General features: G+C 33.3%; 2 protein-coding genes across 7 annotated transcripts in view; one reads left to right on the top strand and one right to left on the bottom strand.

Moving 5' to 3' along the window:
* Nucleotides 1–8,518, top strand: part of Ly75 (lymphocyte antigen 75) — a 131,017-nt gene extending 122,499 nt beyond the window's left edge. Inside the window, exons 37-38 of the mRNA XM_048811964.1 lie at nt 1,252–1,278; nt 6,122–8,518. Coding sequence (XP_048667921.1) covers nt 1,252–1,278; nt 6,122–6,324 — 230 coding nt within the window. The 3' untranslated portion in view covers nt 6,325–8,518. The remainder of the gene's footprint in view (nt 1–1,251; nt 1,279–6,121) is intronic.
* An 823-nt stretch (nt 8,519–9,341) lies between these two features.
* The window catches only part of Marchf7 (membrane associated ring-CH-type finger 7), a 53,274-nt gene continuing 39,812 nt past the window's right edge, over nt 9,342–22,803 (bottom strand). Inside the window, exons 7-11 of one of the 6 annotated variants that reach the window (XR_007350944.1) lie at nt 17,855–17,987; nt 15,101–15,214; nt 13,583–13,631; nt 11,315–11,339; nt 10,471–10,950 (exon numbers count right to left, since the gene is read on the bottom strand). Coding sequence is in view for 3 of the 6 variants with exons in the window: in XM_015479216.2 (XP_015334702.1) it covers nt 10,892–10,950; nt 13,583–13,631; nt 15,101–15,214; nt 17,878–17,987 (332 nt within the window). In the remaining 3 variants the exon portion in view is untranslated. Of the gene's footprint in view, nt 10,951–11,314; nt 11,340–13,582; nt 13,632–15,100; nt 15,215–17,854; nt 17,988–22,803 lie in introns of all 6 variants that reach the window. The other 5 variants (XM_048812358.1, XM_015479216.2, XR_001502777.2 and 2 more) reach the window with 5 other exon arrangements.

Here is a 22,803-nt window from a genome sequence, read left to right as displayed (position 1 = left end):
TTTCCACGATATTTTCATGTGACTTGTTAAATTTTGTAAAGAGTTTGTGCTTTTAAATTCTGGAGAGTAAATCCTTTCTCAGTAAAGAAATTTAAAATGCCAAAATATGAATTTGGGATTCTTGAAATATGACACAGACATTTCCCCCATTTTGCATCCTTAGTATTCTCTCCTGCTTTAACTGTAAACCTAAACCAGACATTTAGCTCTGGTTATTTCCTTTTTAAAAATTAGTTATGTATTACAGTAGAATGCACTTTGATACATCGTATATAATGGAGTATAATTTCTCATTCTTCTGGTTCTACATGATGTGAATCACATCAGTCATATAGTTATATATGATCAGAAGGTAATAATGTCTGATTCATTCTCCTATCCTTTCTAACCCCCAATCCCTTTACTCCCCTCTACCTAAAGTAACTCTGTTCTTCCCCAGCACCACCAACTCCATCGCAAATTAACATCCATATATCAGAAAACATTTGGCTTTTGATTTTTTTGGGATTGGCTTATTTTGCTTAGCATGATATTCTCCAGCTCTATCCATTTACCAGCAAATGCCATATTTTCATTCTTTAAGGCTGAGTAACATTCTACCCCCCCACGTGTGTGTGTATGTATATATATATATATATGTATATGTATGTATGTGTATATGTATATATCTATATCTATATATATCAGTTTTTAATCCATTTCATCTATTGAAGGGCTCTTAGGTTGGTAGGTTATTTCCTTTTTTAACATCTAAAATTATGCACTTTTAAAACTTATTGCAGCAGGATTCTTGAGTATAATTAGTTTTATAGAGATTACATAAATATTTGTCATTGTTTCATAGAACTCAAACATCTGATTTTTAAAAAATTAGTTATTTTTATATACTGTCCTTCAGGGCACTGATACATAAAACAAGTTTTTAATTAAATGATAAATTCAAAACATCAGAAATAGAAAATTCATACTAACAAGGTAAAGTCATGACTGTTTAATTTTACATTTTTTCTCTACAAAATCTCCAACCAGAATCCTCTTTATTCTTCCCTATTCTTTGTCCACCAACTAAGTTCTTGCCTTGTTAGGGCTCTGTATCTATCTTTAAAAGCTACATTCAATACACAGACAATTCACAAAGCAGTAGAAATAGGAATATTAAACTAATAGTGTTTATGTTTAACACTGTGAAAGTGTTTAAGTCAATCTTATAATATAAAGCATACTAAAATTTTGTTTTCTTTTGTATTTCAGTCCCATATAACAAGAAATATTTATCAGGTAAGTAATATTCTGGTCTTAATTTTTTTCCTTAATTAAAAAAGTATTAAAATTCTGGCATGTTAAAATACACTATAGACTATAGACCCCTTTAAAAAAGTTATGTAACACATAATTTTATAAAAATGTAGAAAAGCCTTTTAGCTTAGTAATAAGATTTGACATTTTAAATATGGTAACCATAAGTTATACTTGAAATGAACATTTCTTTACACCAAATTGTATTTTCCCAAGGAACTGCATTAGGTGTTTTTGTGGTATATGACTGCATATTTTGGTAAAAAGATTCATCTTCTAGTTGTAATTGCAATTCATAGAGCTTTCATATTAAGGGCTTACTAAAACATTATTTTAAAAATTTTTTGAAGACTTTTTTTTTTTTTAAAGTTGTAGATGGGCACAATACTTTTATTTATGTGGTGCTGAGGATCGAACCCAGTGCCTCATTCATTCAAGACAAGCGCTCTACTACTGAGCCACAACCCCAGCTCTTAAATACATTCTTTTAAAAAAGGGGACACGTAATACGTGATTCAAAAATCCAAAGTATAAGGCAAACACTGCCTCTGTCCACCCTTTCGTATCTTTATCTTTATTGGGAATCATTTTACTTAGTTTCTTCTTTAACCTTCTTGTGCCTTTTGCTAACATAAGCAAACTGAGACATATGACCCGTAATATAGTCTCTTAACATATCATACATTGTCCTCAACACTGATCTATAAATAGATCAATCTTCTTTCTTTACAACTACATATACTTCCATGGTATGTATATACCTAATTGACCCAGCTTCAAACTTCCACTTGGTTGTTCCCAGACATTTGTTATTACAAACAATGCTACAATAAATAACCTTGCACAAATACAGATTTATCTGTAGGTTCTTTGAAATGCAATTGCTGGATTAAAAAATGAATCCAACTTTGACTATTACTGGTCTATAGGAGGTGTAGTTTTGCAATGTGAGAACCTGTTCTGAAAAATTTTCATCAATTGGATAGTTTTTAATCTTCATATTTTGAAGTATAACTGAGTAAAATGCACAAATCTTACACATACAGCTTGATATTTATGTATTACTAGTAACTACCAGTTAAGAAACCTAGCATTTAGTTGGGTGTGGTGGCACATGCCTGTAATCCTGGTGATTTGTGAGACTGAGGTAGGATTGCAAGTTTGAGGCCAGCCTCAGCAACTTAGTGAGACCCTGTCTCAAACCTAAAAAGGGCTGGGGGTGTAGCTCTGTGTTAATATGCCCCTGGATTCAATCCCCAGTACTGAAAGAAAATGTCAATATTATTACCCACCCATCCCAGAGGTAACTAATCACTAACTTTACCATATTCCACTTTATGCACTTTTTTCTTGCTTTTTTTCACTCAGGAGTTTTTCAATAGATTTGTTTGTTGTTGAGCATATACAATATTTTAAAAATTGCCTAATAGTACTTTTATAAATATCAATCTGCTCACTTTCTTTTCAGATATTTGAATTTGTACCTTGCAACTAATATGAATACAGCCACCTATAAACATTCTCATGTCCTTCTGGGGACCTGCATTCCCATTTTGAGTACATTCCCCAAAGTGGAATGATCTTACTGCATTTTCATTTTCTTGAGCACCTTTTTGTGTCCTCTTTTGTGAAATGCTCATTCAAGTGTTTTGCCTGTTTTATTTAATTGCCTTTCTTATTAAGTCTTTTTTTTTGAGAGAGAGTATTTTTTTTTTTTTTAATTTTCGGTGGACACAACATCTTTATTTTTATGTGGTGCTGAGGATCGAACCCAGCACCCCACACGGACCAGGCCAGCGCACTACTGCTTTAGCCACATCCCCAGCCCCTGCTTTTCTTTGTTTATCTCTGCTCTATTCTTTAACAGTTCCTTTTCCTACTAAAAAAGAAACTAATAAAATATTGACCTTGAGTCCTTTGTATTAAAACACACTATGTGTATTCTCTATGTAGGGCTTGCTATGACAGAGAAGGGAAAACTGTTAAGTGTGTGGGCATATGGGAGTTACATCTCGTTCTTCTATAGAAAGACCGTGTAGTGTGTGTGTGCGCGTGCTGGGGATTGAACCCAGGAGTACTTTATCACTGAGCTACACCCCAACACCCCCACCCCCTCCCTTTTTTGAGACAGGGCCTCACTAAGTTGCTGAGCATGACTCTGGGAGAAAATTCGGCTACATATAACCAGTTATATAACCAATCACTAAAAGACAAATATGTTATTTCATTCACATGAGGTACTCAGAGTAAATCTCATAACAGAAACAAAAATGGTATTTGCCAGAGCTGAGTGAGGTAGGAATTGGTCAAATAGGTAGTTTCAGTTTTGCAGTTCTATAGGTGGATGGTAGCACACAACCACACTTAATGCTACAGAACTGTACACTTAAGATGGTAGCTTTCATTACATGTATTTCACAAATTTTTTTAAAATTAAAGCAGTATAATCATTTTGTTTTAGAAACACAAGGCAGAACAGTAGTCAACTTCAAGAAATGGATATTGAGTACTAGGGCAGGAGCTGTTTTTTTCATTATGTACCTTCTAGAATCGAATTTGTAGCTAGGTACACATATACTTTAGAAAAAAATAAAAAATATGTAATTGAAACATGTTTAGAAGAGCAAGTAGGTCTCGAATGGTTCTCAAAATCATGTCTGGAATAGTTGTAGAGACCTGGCAACATGTGGTCTTCAGATTCCAGGGAGTATTATCTTTGAAATACACACATACACACGAAATATATCTACAAATACATATATGTAAATGTACATTACCTAAAGATGTGGATACATTTTAATACTATGTGCCACGCTTTCTTCTGAAATTAGTCACTGAAGACAGCAATGAACAAAGCAGAAAAAGGATTTGCTTCCAACCTTACGTTCTAATGGGAATGATAAATAAACTACTTGGAATGTCACACAGTGACATATATTGTAGAACTAAAAGGCAGAATTAAGGATGAATGCAGATACATGGAGAAGGGAGATTTTGCTTTGTTGTTGTAGGGTGATGCACATGGTGTGGGGAAGTATACAGGTCAGGGAAGGTTAGTCCAAGCTGAGTTTATCAAAGGCTTCTGGAAATGATACAGGAGTTAAATCTTGAAGGACGAGTAGGCACTAGACAGGAAAGTTAAGTTTATCCCAATGAATAATCAATGATCAGCATTAACAAACATGAGGGGTTGGGTTTCTGCTCACTCAGTGGGTTTGGGAAAAGTTATATACACAGCTGGCACTCCATACATAAACCTACAGTTAGTCCAAGAAAAGGTTGCAGTTTTAAGAGGCAGACTGTGTACTTTGGGCCTTATAACTACAGTACACAAGGGGCAGGAGACAAAAGATCACAAAGGAGAGGTTAAAAAGATAATATAGCACCCTTAACCCCCAAACACTGCTAAATTGTGTCCACTAATTTTATTTCAGGATTAAAAATAATTCAGTTGTGGACATTTACAATGTGTTTTTAAAGAATCTTGTCAATAATTTAAAAATACAAATGGCTCTCCCCAAACTTAAAAGTAGTGACATTCAGGGCTGGGGATATAGCTCCATTGGTAGAATGCTTGTCTTGCAAGCTCAATGTCCGGGGTTCAATCATCACCACCTCCACCCCACATAGTGATTTACCTAACCAATCTTATTTCTGTTAGGTCCCATTTTTAACAAACACAAGCTGAAATAATGAGTATCAGTATGGCTAATAAAAAATGCATCAGCAGCTAGGTATGATGGGACACACCTATAAACCCAGCAACTCAGGAGGATGAAGCAGATTTCCAAATTCGAGGCCTCAGCAATTTACTCCTGGTCTCAAAAAGAAAAAATAAAAAGGGCAAAATAAATAAATAAAAGGACTGGGGATGTGGCTCAGTGGTTAAGTGCTCCTGGTTTAATCCCCCACCACCAAAAAGGGAACATCTACAAAAATGATAATTCTGAGAATTTCTCACATTTTGCCAAGCAAGGTGGCGCATGCCTATAATCCCAGCGGCTTGGAAGACTGAGACAGGTGGATTTTGAGTTCAAAGCCAGACTCAGGAAGAAAAAAAAAAAAGTGAGGCGCTAAGCACTGAGTGAGACCCTATCTCTAAAGAAAACACAAAACAGAGTTGAGGATGTGGCTCTGTGGTCAAGTGCCTCTGAGTTCAATCATTAGTACCTTAAAAAAAAAAATTCTCACATTTTTAGTCCTTTATAACTATAATAGTTACCTTCTCAAAACTATTTCCTTCCTAACTACTAAATCAAATAATTCTCCTCAATTTGATAAGCTAAATTCTTTTAGGAAGATTACAAGGGTTCTAAATGGGCAAGAATTACAAAGTTGTACATAAAGAACTTCAGGGAATACACAAATATATAGTATCTGAATGTTTGCAAGGTAACAAAAGTGGAGGATACTGCAGCTTATGGTGCGTCATCTGTGAAACAAATCTTAAATCTTCAAAAGGCAAACCATTAAAAACTCCACTGATGTAACAGAGATTTAAATACCACTATTCCTAAAAAGAACAGTATATATGAATTTGCAAAGTCTTAGTTCAGAAAAGAAAGCCAAGGAAGACAAACAGGATTGTGGACTACTTTTATCATTGTTAGTGTAAAGAAATGGCAATATTTACTTGAAATTTTGAAGTACAGCCATTTTTCAAACTAAGAAATTTAAATCTTGATAGTAGTTAATGTGTAATTTCTTTTTCTTACCAGTATGGGAAAATTTCAATAAATACTTACATGATTAAATTACACTGTATTCTCCAAAATGTAATACTTGCAACCTGATCTCCCATATATTCTTTTATCCTCTTTTTCAGATAACCACATTTTAATATCAACTTTGGTGATTGCTAGTACAGTAATTCTGACAGTTTTGGGAGCAATCATTTGGTACCTCTACAAAAGAAATTCCAATTCTGGTTTCACCACAATTTTTTCAACTACACCCCAATCACATTATGATGACGACTGTGTTTTGGTAGTTGCAGAAGAAAATGAATGTGCTGTTGGATTTGACTAAATTTTTGGTAATGTCAAAACAGATTGACACCAAATGCCTTGACAGCAATTCCTGTGCAAGATTTTCATTTAAAACTTGATACTGAATATCATAGCTTTTATGGTTATTCCGTAACAGTAATAGTATTTTCATGTACTCATTGGGACAAGAATTAATCTTCCAGTTCATTATTAATGTAGATTTTAGAAAAGGAAAGATCTTAAATTTAATTTATAGGTTATAACCAGTTCTTCAAAAGCAGAAACTTTTCACTTGAATGAAAGAAAGCTTTATGTCCAAGTTGATAATCCAGTCTACTTGTCTTACCTACTCTATCTTCCTCTCCATTTAGTTGAACCTGTTTAGTTTTTAATTCAACAGTCTTGCTCATTTATTGATAAATGTGATTTAGGGAATCAATCCATTTTTTAAATAGACCCTGTACATTTAAATATTCCCGATACTGGCTACTTTGGCAGAAAATTCCTCTATTTGTATTTTATGATTTAGATGAAACAGCACTGATCATGAATGATTAAACTTTTATAAAAATTTTTAAAGAAGAATATGGCTACATCTACAAACTCATGGAGAAGTCTGGCAATCCAATTAACACTGGTATCATAGTGTCCATTTAAGGATTCTTCTGATCTCCTATCTTTATGTACTCAAGGTATTATGCTCCCAAAACATTTAGAAATTTTATCTTTTAATGATATGAAATTACGGAAAAAATAAAAAGAAAATAAAAATCACTCATGTCCCCACTATTTAGAGAAAAATGACAAAAACTAAGCCAAGACTAAAAAACAAACAAAAAAACCTATGTACAACTAGTGAAGATGCACAAAGTTTTCAGTATATTTATTGTAAATTTCAGGACAAAGGTGAAAATAAACATTTGGGAGTTTGAAGAAAGTTGAAATGAGTGGTTTTCCTTAGTATTTTAAAAAATAGTATCAAAAAAGATGAAGAATGTATCGGTTTCACTTGAAACTGTATTTACTACCTGTATTAGCTTGAAAGCTCTAGTAATCTCTCCATAACCCTCACCTGATCAATCATTTGGAAGCAGTAATTTTCTTAAAGGGAGATCCATTCTATCTCCAGCTTCACTAATGACAGTTTATACCATTTGTTTTCACTAACCACTGTAAGTCAGAAACACCCCTCATCACAATTAATGGCCCTATTGTTAATAAGACTCCAGTAACTACAAAGTCCTAACAGAAAATTATCAACAGTGTAGACATGTAGTACTAAAAGAGCAAGTGTTAACATACTAGCTGCATTACATGTGCAATATTATTGCTCTATAGAAGACTGAGATTTTACATAGTGATTGAGATTTCTAATACATAATTGATAGGCTATTTATAGTTGTATTAATGAATATCTGCCAGGAATTCCTTCCTACTCATCCTACCCTAACTGTACCATTCCTTTAAAAACTAAGACCAATCTTATTACCCACCCCCACCAATCATTCAGATCTCTAGATCTGATATCTAGATCATTACCCACAGGAGGCTACCTAAGTTAAAAATAAACAGTTTAAATTCAATCCTTCAATTACATTTAAGAAACATTTTAGAGGCCAGGGTTGTGGCTCAGTGGTAGAATGCTTGCCTAGCATGTGCGAGGCACTGGGTTGGATCCCCTGCATCTCATAAAAAATAAACAAATAAAATAAAGGTATTGTGTCCATCTATAACTTAAAACAAACAAACAAAAACAAAACACCAAAGTGAAACATTTTAAGCACTCAAACCTCATGTGGTTAGTGGCTACCATACTAGCTAGCATATACTGAAGAACACTTCCATCATCAGAAAGTCCAAACAGAACAGTGTTACTCTAAAATCTACTAAATTTTCATGTAACTATTTTCTGTACACATTTTGACAATTTCTACTAAATGCGGCTCCAGCTCTTGCAAATGGCTGTTTTAAATTATTTAATTTTCAATGTTTGATTTCATTTTATAACAAGTCTAGAGGTCCCTGGTAATTAAATGTTAAATCTTAATTATATTTACATATCTGGCCAGGGACAGTGGTCTCGCCTGTAATTCCCGCAACTTGGGAGGCTGAGGCAGGAGGATTACAAGTTCAAGGGAAGCCTCAACAAACTGAGCCCGTCTCAAAAAAATAAAAGGGATGGGGATATAGGTCAATAAAGCACTTTGGGTTCAAAGTTCCCCATTACACCCCTCCAAAAAAAAAAAAAAAAAAAAAGCAGGCTTGTTAATTACTTTCANAAAAAAAAAAAAAATACTCTCTCTCAAAAAAAAAGACTTAATAAGAAAGGCAATTAAATAAAACAGGCAAAACACTTGAATGAGCATTTCACAAAAGAGGACACAAAAAGGTGCTCAAGAAAATGAAAATGCAGTAAGATCATTCCACTTTGGGGAATGTACTCAAAATGGGAATGCAGGTCCCCAGAAGGACATGAGAATGTTTATAGGTGGCTGTATTCATATTAGTTGCAAGGTACAAATTCAAATATCTGAAAAGAAAGTGAGCAGATTGATATTTATAAAAGTACTATTAGGCAATTTTTAAAATATTGTATATGCTCAACAACAAACAAATCTATTGAAAAACTCCTGAGTGAAAAAAAGCAGGCTTGTTAATTACTTTCAGAATGTAGAAATTGCTTTCTTCAATAACTTGTTTCTGGTTGATGATGACTTTTTACTTTTTTTTTGCAGTGCTGGGGAATCAAACCCATGGCCTCCCACATGCTAAGTAAATATCCCCAGCCCTGACAACATATGCTTGGCAGTAGTATAGAGAGAACAGCTTTAAACTACAAGGTCTTAGGAGTTTGCATTCTTTGTAGTGATGTATGATCTCTTTTGTTCAGAGTTTAAAACTGATAACCATCGAAGACTATGCTTATTCCTGTTTATTCCTCTATAGTGTTAAATTTACACAACAGCAGAAGCTGACATGACTATAAGACTCATTGTCTTGTTATCAATGTCCTGTTTTTGCAGTTAATGAAAAACAATAAGAAAATGACATTTTAAAAAAAATAAAATATATTGTGGGTTAAGAAGAAGACAATTTTCATAATAAATTCTATTTAAATATAATATTTTGAATCCAAAGCATCTCAAAGGACTGACAGAATATATTGAAACTGGTATCCTTCAATTTTGTGTTTTTGCTTTAAGTAGGCAATGCAAAGATAACAGGGAAGAATTCAGCAAATGTTTTAGAAGCATATTGAAATGGGATGTGAAATTTTAATAAAATTCTTGGCTACAAGGTCTTAAGTCTTCTTTGAGCAACAAGGAAACAGTTCAAACTGTAAAATAGAATCAATCAGTATGCACTTTATTTCAAGCCAAGGTTTTACATAGGACCAACAAACTAAGTGTGGGCAAACCGTTCATTCACATTTGAGAAATTACATGGTTTCTATTTAGATTTTAAAAGAGTAGTTTGTTGCCATAACATCAGAATTTAATCTGAAACCACCTGAAGGTGTTTTAAGTGTATCCTAAAGTTGTTGACAGAGGAAAAACACAATGTTATGGAAGTATACACAACTCATGACCACACTGTAGACCATTCATGTTGAATAGGTAATGTTCATCTGTTTGAATTTCAAAGGTAGTGAAAAATATTAATCATCAAATAAATGCTCAGAATTACCAAGAAACAGTTAAAAATGACCAGGATCCAAATTGGTTATTTATATCATATTTATCTATAAAGAAGTGACAACACTAAAAAACACGTTGAAAACCAGTGTTTTAAACTTTGAATGTGGGATTTAAAAATATTCCACTAACTTGAGATTGTAACAATTTTTTTTTAAACCAAATATCATTTGACTGGCAATTCTGATATAATTTATAGCTATAATATTCCTAAAAGGAATACTACACATACTATGGCCTATCAAATATAATCTGCATTTTGAAAATCAATACAAAAATTTATCCATCATTTCTACATCTCTTATACTTTTTTTTTAAAAATTAGGTTTTATTGCTAAATGAATTAGAATTCAAATTAAATTTGGAAACCTAATATAATGTTCTTCATAACCTCTTTCCCATTCTTAAAAAATTTTTTTTTCAAAACACTGGAAGTAAATGATTATTAAAAATATGACTGTAACTTAAGGCATTTTAAAAGGAAAACTAGGTGCCATTTGGCATTTTATTTTAAAAGCATATTTTGATCCACTTTTCTCACTAACAAGAGACTAAAACACAAACCTTTTCTCATAAATATGACTATTCAGAACACAAAAAAGGGTTGATGGGCACTGCTTAGATATTGAAAACAAGGGTAATACTTTTCCACTCACCTAAAAGAAAAAGTCTTTTGATTACCAATTTTATAAACATTGAATTTGCTGGCCAGTGTTAAAAGGTCCAGCAGAATTTTAATTCAGCAACACTTGAGAATGAATATATATGTACATGTATACATGTATATGTATATATTCATTTTATGTATAGTCAATATATTTAATAGGCATTCCCCCCACAAAATTAATTCATACTTAATTGCCAGTTTTAATAAACACTTGTTCACAGATCATCCATTTGTCTTAACTGAAGTTAGGCAATATCAAATGTTCTGTTATGGTCTCCATCTTCTTCAGAATCATCCTCTGAAGCTGTTGAAAGAAAACAGGATGATCAAGAATGATTTTAAGGGGGATGAGAATGGGAAGTGTAAATATGAAGCCAGAAGAGCAATGACTTGTAAAATAAAAATCCCAATTTAGTACACTGTTTTGGTCAAAATGATAAGTTATCATGACAGGGTTAGGGTGGTTTGATTGTGAGTGATGCCTATCTGAAATGCCCCCACCCCCACATCTTTTTGTGATGTTACACAGTTTTTATAAAAATGAAAATGCTTTAAAATGTGGTTCAAAAGTATCTTCTAAAATGTTTCTGAGATAAATTTGTGTTCATAGTAACTAATGATAAATACATCAGAGAAAAAGTGAATTTAAGGCAAGTCCTCTCACACACCTGAGTAGAATCTGGCTTATTACCGCTGCATGTTTGATGCATCCGATGAGAATGGAAAAAAATGTACATAGAATAATAGGTTATGGGTGTTCTTGAAACTTACATCAATGCTATGTCTATACAATGCCAAGAAAAAAGTTTATTTAGTAAGTCAAAAAGCTTTATATAGACACAGCCTAAGTTAAAAGATTTGGCTTCACTAAACAACTACTACTGAGATTATTCTGTCTCTAAACTGTCAGAAACTTATCACTTTAGCAATATTTCTGACCTCAGTTTATTCAAGAGTCATTAGTAGATCAAGATTTAACATAAAACATCATGGAATGTCTTTAGGAAGGTAGTAAAATACTATGTATTCTGTAAATTGCTTAACATGTGAAGTAAAATGAAAGTCTGCAAAAATAAAAATCTAATTAACACCTATCCTACTATCAAGGGCAGAAAAGTTTAATGTACTCTTTTCTTGTATTAATATTGCACAATTTAAGGGCACCCAAAGCAAAGCACAGGAAAAGTATGCAACATTTATAGATAAAATCTATTTTTAATAAATGATACCAAGCATATACCCAACTCATATCTGAAATAAACCCTATGGTCTTTTATGTTTAAATTTTATGTTGTATCAATAAAGAAATGCCAAACTAAAAAAAACAGAATAGCCTTATAGGAAACTTGTGTTTTCTACTGGATTAATTCCATAGGAGAAAAAAATTCAGTTGGAATTAATTTTCAGAATATTAGTACTTAAAAAAGACTATGTTTAAGAAACCATATTCTAGGGCTGGGGATGTGGCTCAAGTTGTAGCGCGCTCGCCTGCCATGCGTGCGGCCCGGGTTCGATCCTCAGCACCACATACCAACAAAGATGTTGTGTCCACCAAAGATTTAAAATAAATAAATAAATAAATATTTAAAAAAAAAAAAAAAAAGAAAGAAACCATATTCTAAATAAGAATTTTTAAAATTCTAAGAATTAAATTAAATTAAAATTCTAAGAAAGAATTAATTCTAATTCTCTAAGTAAGAATTAAAAACATCCCCCTCCCCAAAAAAACCCCCTAGAAATGTGGGGGAAACATACCAAAACATTATTATCATCACATCTTACAGATTATAAATAATAAAATTATTATTTTTAAAAGAATAAAAAACTAAAGAGACTTGTATAATGGCTAATATAAGGGATCAGAACTAAGAAGTCATAAAAAAATTTACACTAAATGAATTCCAAGTGATTCCTTTATTTTCACATATACTAATTAAAATGATAAAAATGTGTTGTTCAGTTTTATCTAAAATCCTTTTAAAACTTAAAATTAGTAAACTAACTTAGAAAAATCCACATCCTGATAATATTCAAGAAATCAAAAGGTTTTTACGAGAACTATTATCAAAGGATGCTGAGCTTTGTCTAAATGCAAAAATCTTATACACACTATAGGTAACACTCCAAGGATTTTGAGGATGAGTATATGGGTAACCAAATGGTGAATACATAGTTAAAAACACTTCAAATAGCATACTAGAATGGGGAATCTTTTGCTTTGGGTGGAAAAGTAGAAGAGGCAGATACTGAATAGGGGTAACCTTGGATTTTCGAGCAACTGTTATAGAGATGTACCCACCAGGCATGAAGCAATTGGACTTTGAAGAGGATGGGCTGTTAAATGCCTTTGAAGATTTGGGGTTTATGTACTTTCATCTGGAAACTCAGACAAGCCTAATGGTGTGTGTGGTCTTAAAAGAGATTGGAGCTATCTACATAAAATGTCCACAAGGACCTGAACAAGGAACAGAAAACCTTAGGGCTTTTGTTATGGACTTAGAATCAGGATTCTTTTCTCCTTTGTTTTCCTAGAACCATGTATAATACCAAGGAAAACATTTTATGATCTAATGAACTAAATAAAAAGTAAAATTTCTTAAAACACTAAAATAGGAGATATGCCTTGATTAGTAAATTTATGATTTTATTACAAGTGCTAAATTTGAAGTGATCAAAAATAACTTATTTATAATAAAATGCTAGTGGTTAAAATTACATCCTTCCTTACCTTAAAATAAATAATTTATTTCAATTCTGTTAAAAAACTAGTGTCAATTGCCCAACCCATATTTCCCAGATCAATCATTTTGGTATTAATAAGCCTATAAATGAGGATCTAATTTGGTAGAAAAGAGTTTATATACTTATGTTTTGTTCTGTGGGTTTAATTTGCAAAAGTAAATTCAACAAGTCTGGGGAGGGGAAATTCCACCTACTTTCGAGATCTTCCATATGTGCCTGAAGAGTTCTTGCAAGGTTAATAAACTAGAAACAATGCAGAAAGAAATACAGTAGTTTAAATGTTGCAAATGGATCTAAAGAAAGAATCAGTATAGGAGATTCATTTTTACTTAAAAAAATCAAACATCATTTTAATCCTTTTAATAGGGGACTTTCTCCCCCTACATCAAAAATTATAACCTTAAGGGTGTTATTATTAAATGTTTTATATAATCATTATCAATGAGGTAGAAACCAGTTTATTGGAACTGGAAACATACAATAAAATAATTACATCCAATGGCATGGTTTTCTTATACTTTTTAAAAATTATGAAATAAAGGGGGAGGGCCCCCCAAAACCCTTGCTCTTTGGACAAAATGAATTCAAATATGCCTGCCTAAATTTGATAGCTCTAGATACATTTTATACTTCAAAAAATTCTAAGAATCACTTTAATCTTATAATAATAATAATAATATTAATAAGGTTTTTTCAAGGTATAAATTCTGCAGACATATGCTTTACATGGTTTATTCATTCTCAAAAGAGTTAAGACACTTGTAGAAATCATTTAATGGAGTTAACTAAAGCTAAGGGCTCATGATTTATGAAGTACTTAGAAGTCAAGAGATCTTTGTTTAAATTCTCAATGTTGCTTCTGATAGTTTATTCTCTGTTCTTTCAATGATAATTTTTCAATAGACTCACTGTTATAATATTCACATGATAAAAGTGAATAGGAGTATTATATACATTGAATTGTACCCTTTTGATATAATTTTCAAAATAAAAACATTACATTTTAACATAAAATCTACTAAATTTTTAATCAACAAAGTGAACATTTATACAAAAACTAGTCTGAAAGATATATTTATGAACACATTTCAATATATTAATATTCAGAATGATTCTGTAATAATAGATACGGTAGAGACCCTAGGCCCTGCTACGCAAAATGGCCTAGACAACAGAGTACAAGTTTCCTTCAGTATACAGAGGCAAACAGCATTGTTTACTTAACAAATACCTAACATACAGCTAGTCTAAATGTTTTATTATGGTTAATAGTGTACACAGTTAACAGCAACTAGTCCATATTTTAGTTTGTATTATGGACACTTAAAAAATTAGTTTGCTGATCATTTTTTACAGTGTACTAACAAACAAATGAAGTCAATTTACCATATTCTTTTGGCTTTTACAGTTCAATTTCAGGATCCTAACCTGTTAATACTGAGGGCCCCCCCTTTAAATATTAAAAAACACATACCCTTGGTGTTCATAATTCTGTCCCTTTTTTCCCCCGAAATATATTCCAATTACTTTCAAGAGCTGGAAAATTACTTCCTTCTCTAAATAGCTTTATGAGAAAATAAAGCTTGTGCAGAAGTAAGGAAGACAGCAATTTTCATTAAATCTACAATACTTTTATTTTTAACTTGTTTTTCCAAGGCAAATACTTGCTGCTGTATCACACCCTCCCTCTTCCCCACTCCAGTATTACTTACTCGGACACGTGTGCTTGGTTCATTTGTATTTCCCATCATATCAGAAAAGCTTTGTTCACACAAGTGTAATAACACAACTAGGTAGAGACCAGAGCTGATAAACTCATACTCAGCCTTCAACAGGGAAGCAAACAGGAGAAAAAGAAAAATGGAGAAGGAAAAATTAAAATGTGACCGATAGTCAGAGTTCATTGATAAACTAGAGGAAATATATTTATATCTAATTCCTGGTAAGGCATACAGTGCCATTCTATTAAAATAAGAAATAAAAAGTTGCCCTTCATAATTCCCTAACATTTTACTAATGCCATAAGTCCAAACAGGTGTGACTATCTTCTTTATTTTCAGTCTTCCTTTGTGTAATGATTTATATAAAAGTTTAGCTTTTAAATAATTTGATAGTAGAATGAATGCTTTGGTTTTTTATAAAGCTCATAATGGATTGCCTTTTACAAAACGTAAGTAGCTATATGTTGGCTTAATATATTTATTTACACTAAATCAATATATTACTAAACTAATACCTATTCTGGTAGCTCAAGTATTTCATGTGTAATATAATTAGTTTGAAGGCAACAGAAAAATATAAGAATGAACTAACAAGATAATACTGTAACTCATTCACACAGAAATTTTAATTGGTAAAAAGAGTCCTTTGGTTTCAAACTATATGTGTGTGTGTGTGTGTGTGTGTGTACACGCATGTATGGTGTGTTGGAAACAGAACCCAGGGTCTCAAATATGCTAGGTAAGTGCTCTACCACTGAGCAATATCCCTAGCCCTGTTCTGTTATTTTAAAGCTATGATTACAAATCATATTAGTATTTTTAAAACATCTAGGGTTAGGAATGTGGCTCAGTGGTACAGCAATTTTCTGGCATGTGTGAGGCCCTGGGTTTGATCCCCAGCACTGAAAAAACAAAAATCTGATTTGTCCTATAATTTTAACAGTGAAAAGGTAAGTTGTGCCTTTTTTGAGCAATTAAATCATCAAGTTAATAATTGTGTATTTTTAGTATTTATTTTTAGCAAGTATTTGGTTATCAGATTCTACAGAGTATTCAAGAAATTTGAAATTTGTTTTTTAAAATGCTTATTTTGTAACTCAAAAAAATCACATATCAAGAAAATTTTTACTAAGTCTTAAATGCTTAATCACCTTGCAGAAAAATGAAGCCACTAGAAAATGAGGAAATTAACTATCAAAATAATCACTTAAAATTAGGGTAGTTGTCAGGTCACTAGAATCCATGATTCATATAAAACAAACAAATTAAAGCTGGGAAGCTGAATCAGACCAGTCATTGTTTTAAATAATGACTCCACCAGGTATTTCCAAACATTTCTAAGTCATGTAAGAATGTGAGTCATTAAAGTGCTTTAAGAACAATAAAAACACTCCCTGAATGAAAAACCAAAGCCTTCATTTTAAGAGAAATGATGAACATCAAAAGAAGGAAGATGGCAGGAGAGAATCCTTTTGAAACCTACTCATTCTTTAAAATTATTTCTTTTCCCTGCACTATTCCATATATACTATATACTCTTTCCCCTGTTCTTTAAAATACAAATGCTCAGCTGTCTATGTAGACTTTTTGGGGATTGAAGTGATTGCTGAAAGTTATTTTCTTTTTGGACGACTGGCTCATTAGAGGAATATAATAAAATTGTTATAAAATATAGCAGTTATTTTATACAAACCACCAATGTTTCATTCTTTAGAAATCAGTGATTCTTAAGCCTGATCTAAACAATCTAAGCAATCATGATCTTTTATTTTTAAGAGATCTGGGAATTCTTAAAAATTATATACAGAATTTGTGCTATATATTTTGAAAGGAGGATCCATAGTTTTAATCAGATTTTCAAAGAGTATCCATTATTTCCATGATTTATTTTAAAAATAAAGGCTATTCACAGGAGACCTTATATATTATAAAATTTTATTTATATGAAATGTCCAGATCAGGACAGAATAAGTCAGAGTTCACTGATAAACTAGAAGAAATGTATCTATATCTAATTCCTGCAAGGTGATTAAGCATTTAAGTTTATTAAATAGACTGGTAGATGCCAGGGGCTAAAAGATTGAATGGGAACAACTGGTAATGGCTATAGAATTCGCTACAGGATTCTCTTTGTAAAGTAATGAAAATATTTCATAGCTAGACAAATGGTGGTTGCACATCACTTTGAACATGTATCAAAACCACTGAATTGTCCACTTTAAAATTATTTTGATATTGTGTGTACCTCATCTCGTATAAAATTGGGGTCAGGGAAGGGTCAAGCACTTCATACATTCCCTTGCCATCGTATTTCTTTTCATAACAAATACACTAACCACACTTGGATAGTTGGGCTCTAGGGTCACCCTTTTGATCTCCTTAAACACATACTTTCTGCTCCCGGAGTTTTCCTTCAGTAGGGAAAGATATTGAGCTCTTTATTCTATCATTTAAGCATCTCAAATACAGTTCTGGGGAAAAAAGGTTGGCATGCCTATTCTGGAACCACTTTCCTAAGTTTTTATTATTTTCAGGCTTATTTAGGGAGCACAACAAATTTTACCTTGATGAATTAAAAACCTGTACAATGACTGCCTTTCACTTAAAGTTACAGAAAAATTATAAACACCTAATGCAGTAACAGATTTATGTTAAAAGTATTATTGCTAGTTTAATGCAGGGCTTCTGACCATGACTTAATCTTTTCTTCAAGAGCTGTCCTTTAAGCATAGAATAGACACTTACCAAATTAGGCAAAATATACTAACTTGTTCATTTGCATGAGCTCTATGTAGTTCATGAATATCAAAATCCTCCAGGTTAAGCTGCAACTTCTCTTTACAAAGTTCACAGGTGGTTACAGCCTCTAATGAAGAACCTGGTAAAAATTAAATGACAAGTAAGACTTATTTTATACTGTCCTTGAAAAACATTTCCCCTCCTAATTTTTAGGTTTAAAATGCAGAAAGTTTCAAGAAGGGGACTAGAAAAAAAGGGGAGAGTATAGTAGGAGAGAGATTATGTTCCTTCAATAAACCAGTAACATCTCTTAAAATAGTAATCTGTAACACCCAATGTGCATGTCAAGTCCTATCCTATGATATTTAAGCCTCCACCCATTATTCAAATATCTGTGCTATATTCTTCTCCTTGATGTTCACATATCCTTTTGATTGAGGGAAGCTGAAAGAGGTAATGGAATGCCAGGCAATGGAATGTCATCCATGCTTCCTACTTCTTCCTCAAGTATCTTGACTAGATACCATGTAAGCAGTTTAATGATAACATCTCAAACAGCTAGTTTTTACATAATCAGGCCAGTGTCTTTCACATAATAGCCTACACTAAGATCTCCTGGCTTCTAAGGAATGTGCCTGCCCTGCTGACTAACAGGGGAAAAATGTGTCCACACCTGTGTCCAGATTAAAGCAGCTCTTTGGGAGTGGAAACGTAGTTCTATGGTGGAGTGCCTGTCTAGCATTTGCAATGCCCTGTGTTTGATCCCCAGCACCACAAATCCAACCAACCAACCAACCCAGCTACTTTTGCCTATAAAAGAATTATTAAGTCCTGATACATGCTAACACTATGGCTGAACCCTGAAAGCATTCATTTTGCTAAATGAAATAAGATAGATACAAAACAAGAAATATTTTATGATTCTACTTACGTGACATATCTACATTAGGCCAATTCAGAGAGACAGAAAGTAGATCAAAAGTTACCAGGGACTGGGAAGGAGTGGGGGGTTACGGCATTTTAAGGGTACGGTTTCTGTGTTGGGTATGAAAAGGTATTGAAAATACATGGTAGTGATGGTTACACAATAAATGCAACTTAAGTATACACTTAAATAGTCAAAATGGAAATTTTTATATCTATTTTAACACATTTTTTTAAAAGAGGGAAACATTTGTTTCAAATGCATTAAACAGTTGATTATTATAAAATTCTGGCTCCAATTTAGTAGGTTTAGTGTAATTAAAAATGTAGATTCCCCATTCTTGCTTTAAACAGGGTCTCCAAATAAAAAATGTCCTAAATTAGAATAAGTTACATGAAAAACAAATAAGATGTTTAAATTAAATTCAACTCACATTTCTTAGTGTTTTGTGCCAAACAATAATTAGAGGTTTTAGAGATTCTGCAGAGAGTAATCAGTAGCCCATCTTAAGAAGTATAAAAAACTCTTAAACTAACACATATTTTCAAGAAAACAGCTAAAAGGAAGGTAAATTCCAATCTGAGGAAGCATATGATAATGTCTCACAATGAGTTGTAGACAAAGTACATTCAATTTTTGCTATACAATCATGCACAGTTTAGTCAAGGAGAAGATTGATATTCCTTTAGCTTATGAAAACAAAAGTTTATTGTAAAAATGACATGCTGTGTTATACTGGCATTGGCCTCATGTATCTTGTTTTTACAGTCTCTTGAATGCATCATTTTCTCTCATACTTGATTCAATCTAAGAGCATTTTGTTTATCATGACCCTAAAGTTCAAGTCCAGCAAGACTCTTGTCTAAAAATAAAAAATAAAAGGGCTGGAGATCTATGAACCCAAAATAAGAGTTGTTCTTAATAAGAAAACAAACCAAAACCAAACAATAACAAAAAAAGTGGCAAGCTATTCCACAGGAAAGGGACAAGCAAACAGGAGAAAACACACTGGTATTATAGCTCAGGGGGTAGAGTTCCCCTGGGTTCAATCCTCAGTACCTTACAAAAATAAATAAATAAATAAATAAATAAATATAATCATTCTCAAAAGCCTATAGCTAGCTGAGTGTTGGAGACAATAGTCTAGTCTAGTATAGTCTAGTCTAACTCCAAAAAGGCAATGTTCTTAAGCAATAAACTTGTATTATATGTTCCTCCACACTCAACATTAACAATCCAATTGCCAGGGTATCAGAAGTTGAATCAAGTTGTTCTTCATTTTGGTAATATCTAACATTGCTGGGCCCTTACTCAGTGTCAAGAACCATGCTAAGCACTTCATGTGTAATCTCTTAATGAATCTTAATAACACCTCATGGTAGTGACTAATTAAGCCTATAAGGTTATCGTAACACCAAACTACTAAGAGAAGAGGCAGCTACAAAAGAAATGCATTGTTCCAGAGCCTGGGACTCAGACAAGCTTATAAAGTAGACTACTTCCCCACTCATACTCCTTCAAAGAAAGATTCTGCTTATTCCTTAAGAACCACATTTCAGAAATTTGCATGAAAAGTTTCCAGTGGCAGGCTGGGGATAGAGCTCAGTTGGCAGGGTGCTTGCCTTGCATGCACAAAGCCCTGGGTTTAATCCCCAGCACCACCACCACCACCACCAAAAAAAAGAAAAGAAAAGAAAAGAGTTCCCAGTGGCACCTAATCTCTGTCTTGAATGGGTAATCTGACTCCTCCAACAGAATATGAAAATTAATAACACTGCTATCAAACTTCACAACATATCTACTTATGTCACCAAGCTATACTTATCAGGCCCTAATCTTACACTACGTTCATTTATTAATTTCGCACCCTACCAGGTTCTCTAGTACTCATGGTCTAACACCAATAAATTCTTTTAAGAACCAGACTTTTTGAATCATCTCTTTACCTTTATGTGTGAATCACAGTGCCTTCTGACTAAAACATCCTCTTTTCTAGGCATTTTTATCCCAGAGTCCCTCGTACCTCATAACCAAGAAGTGAGGACAGATGCTCACTCATCGATATTTTCAAACCTCATTCATCAAATGACTTGCTACTTTTTTTTAAAAATACATTTATTTATTTATTATTATTATTTTTATGTGGTGCTGAGGATCGAACCCAGTGCCTCACACGTGTGAGGCACTCTACCACTGAGCTACAGCCCCAGCCCCCACTTTCTTCTTTTTTGGTACTAGAGATTGAACCCAGAGCACTACCACTGAGCAACAAACCCAGTCCTTTTCACTTTTTATTTTGAAACAGGGTCTTGCTAAGTTGCTGAGGATGGCTTTGAACTTGCAATCCTTATGCCTCACATTTCCAAGTCTCTGGGATTACAGCTGTACACCACCGTGCCCAGCTTGCATCTTCCTTATCAACTTATTTTTTGGTTATTTCAACATCCACATAGAATAATTCACTTTGGATTCCATTATGATCCCACCTCAGGTACCCACTTTAAGGTCATACCCTGACCTGCACTACTCCTAGGATCTTCATTTCAAGCATCTTCTCATTTTGCATACCTACAATTTAATCACTCCAGCTCTTTTCAACTTGTCTGGCAGCTCTCTTTAATATCAAGACTCAAAGACATTGACTTTACCATTTTCTATCCACTTCCTGATTTAAATTTACAACATCATACCACAATTATGTGCTTAATGATACCCTTAACACCCTCTGTGATATTTACCAAGTAAAGGACCCAAGCCCAATAAACTCAGTGTCTGTATCCAAGAAACTGCAAAGCTGCTTTTTTAAAAAATGCATGTGTCTCACCTTAAAATGTTATTTAAAATTTGTGTTTCTGTAGCACTGGGGATCAAACCCAGGGCCTTGCACATGTTAGTCAAGCATTCTACCACTGAGTTAGACCCCCTGCCCTAAAATCATAGTTATGGATACTACTGCTACCTGGAAATCCTACCATACAGACTTAGAATGCTATTTTGCCCACATTTCAAAATCTCCTAACCTGTCTCACAATCAGATAAAAAAACATATTTCTTTAACAAATTAGAAACAATTATATAGAAAGCAATGCATTCTCCCACCAAACCAACAAACTGATGTCAACAATAGCTTTCGGGAAATGAAACATCCCTTCTTTCAAAGGGTAATCATTCAACAATTTGTGCTCTGGATCCCATCTTAATCTCTTTTTCAAAGATTTTTTCCCCCTCTCCACTGGATTTTCAAACACATGACTGAAAGTATCCAATCTGAAACACTTTCTGTGACCCATTAAGATTCTCTAATTCCTGCTGCTGTCTCCAGTAGCCCTGGCAATAATTTGTTGAAAGAGAGGTCTATGTTGCTGTCTGCCCTTTCTAATTTCCTTTTCTCTCCTCAGTCCTATCTAACTCACTCCAGAGACTGAAGTCACCAATCAGGATATCTATATGTTATCAAAACCAACTGTCATTTCACTATTCTTACTTTACTTGACACCTCAGCAGTATAAGGTTGATCATACTGCCCTTAGGCTTGTACAACATAACATTTTCTTAGCTTTCTTCCTATCTAACTAGAGGCTGCTCTTTAAATCTCCTTTGCTCTCAGTAAATATTTGGGTGTCCCAGGGCACTGTCCTGGGCCTATGTCTCTGATATTTAACTCTTTCACTAGAAGACTATTTAAAATGTTATTTATTTATTTCCTTCTGGTTCCTTAACTGTAACTTTTGAGTATTTCTCCCAAAATGCCAGGCTTGTCTAGCTAATAGAATACTCGACACTTTTATATGGTCACCTAAAAAGCACAAATACAAATGTCCAAAACAGAACACTTAGTTTCCTGTCCCAAATCTGTTATATTTCTGGCTTCTTTCCAATCCAATTTTACCTCCAAAACCATATCAAAATCTATGAATTTCTATCAGCATTGTCACTACTACCACATCTAGATAGCCATTACTAACTCTAGCAAGTGCTATTGTAATAGCTTGCTGGTTGGTCTTCCTGCCTCTACACCTGATCTCCCTAA

This window comes from Marmota marmota, unplaced genomic scaffold (assembly GCF_001458135.2).
Source record: "Marmota marmota marmota unplaced genomic scaffold, marMar, whole genome shotgun sequence".
Taxonomy (NCBI): domain Eukaryota; kingdom Metazoa; phylum Chordata; class Mammalia; order Rodentia; family Sciuridae; genus Marmota; species Marmota marmota.
The sequence above is the reverse complement of the archived record's forward strand: the minus strand, read 5'-3'. Positions and strand labels throughout refer to the sequence as shown.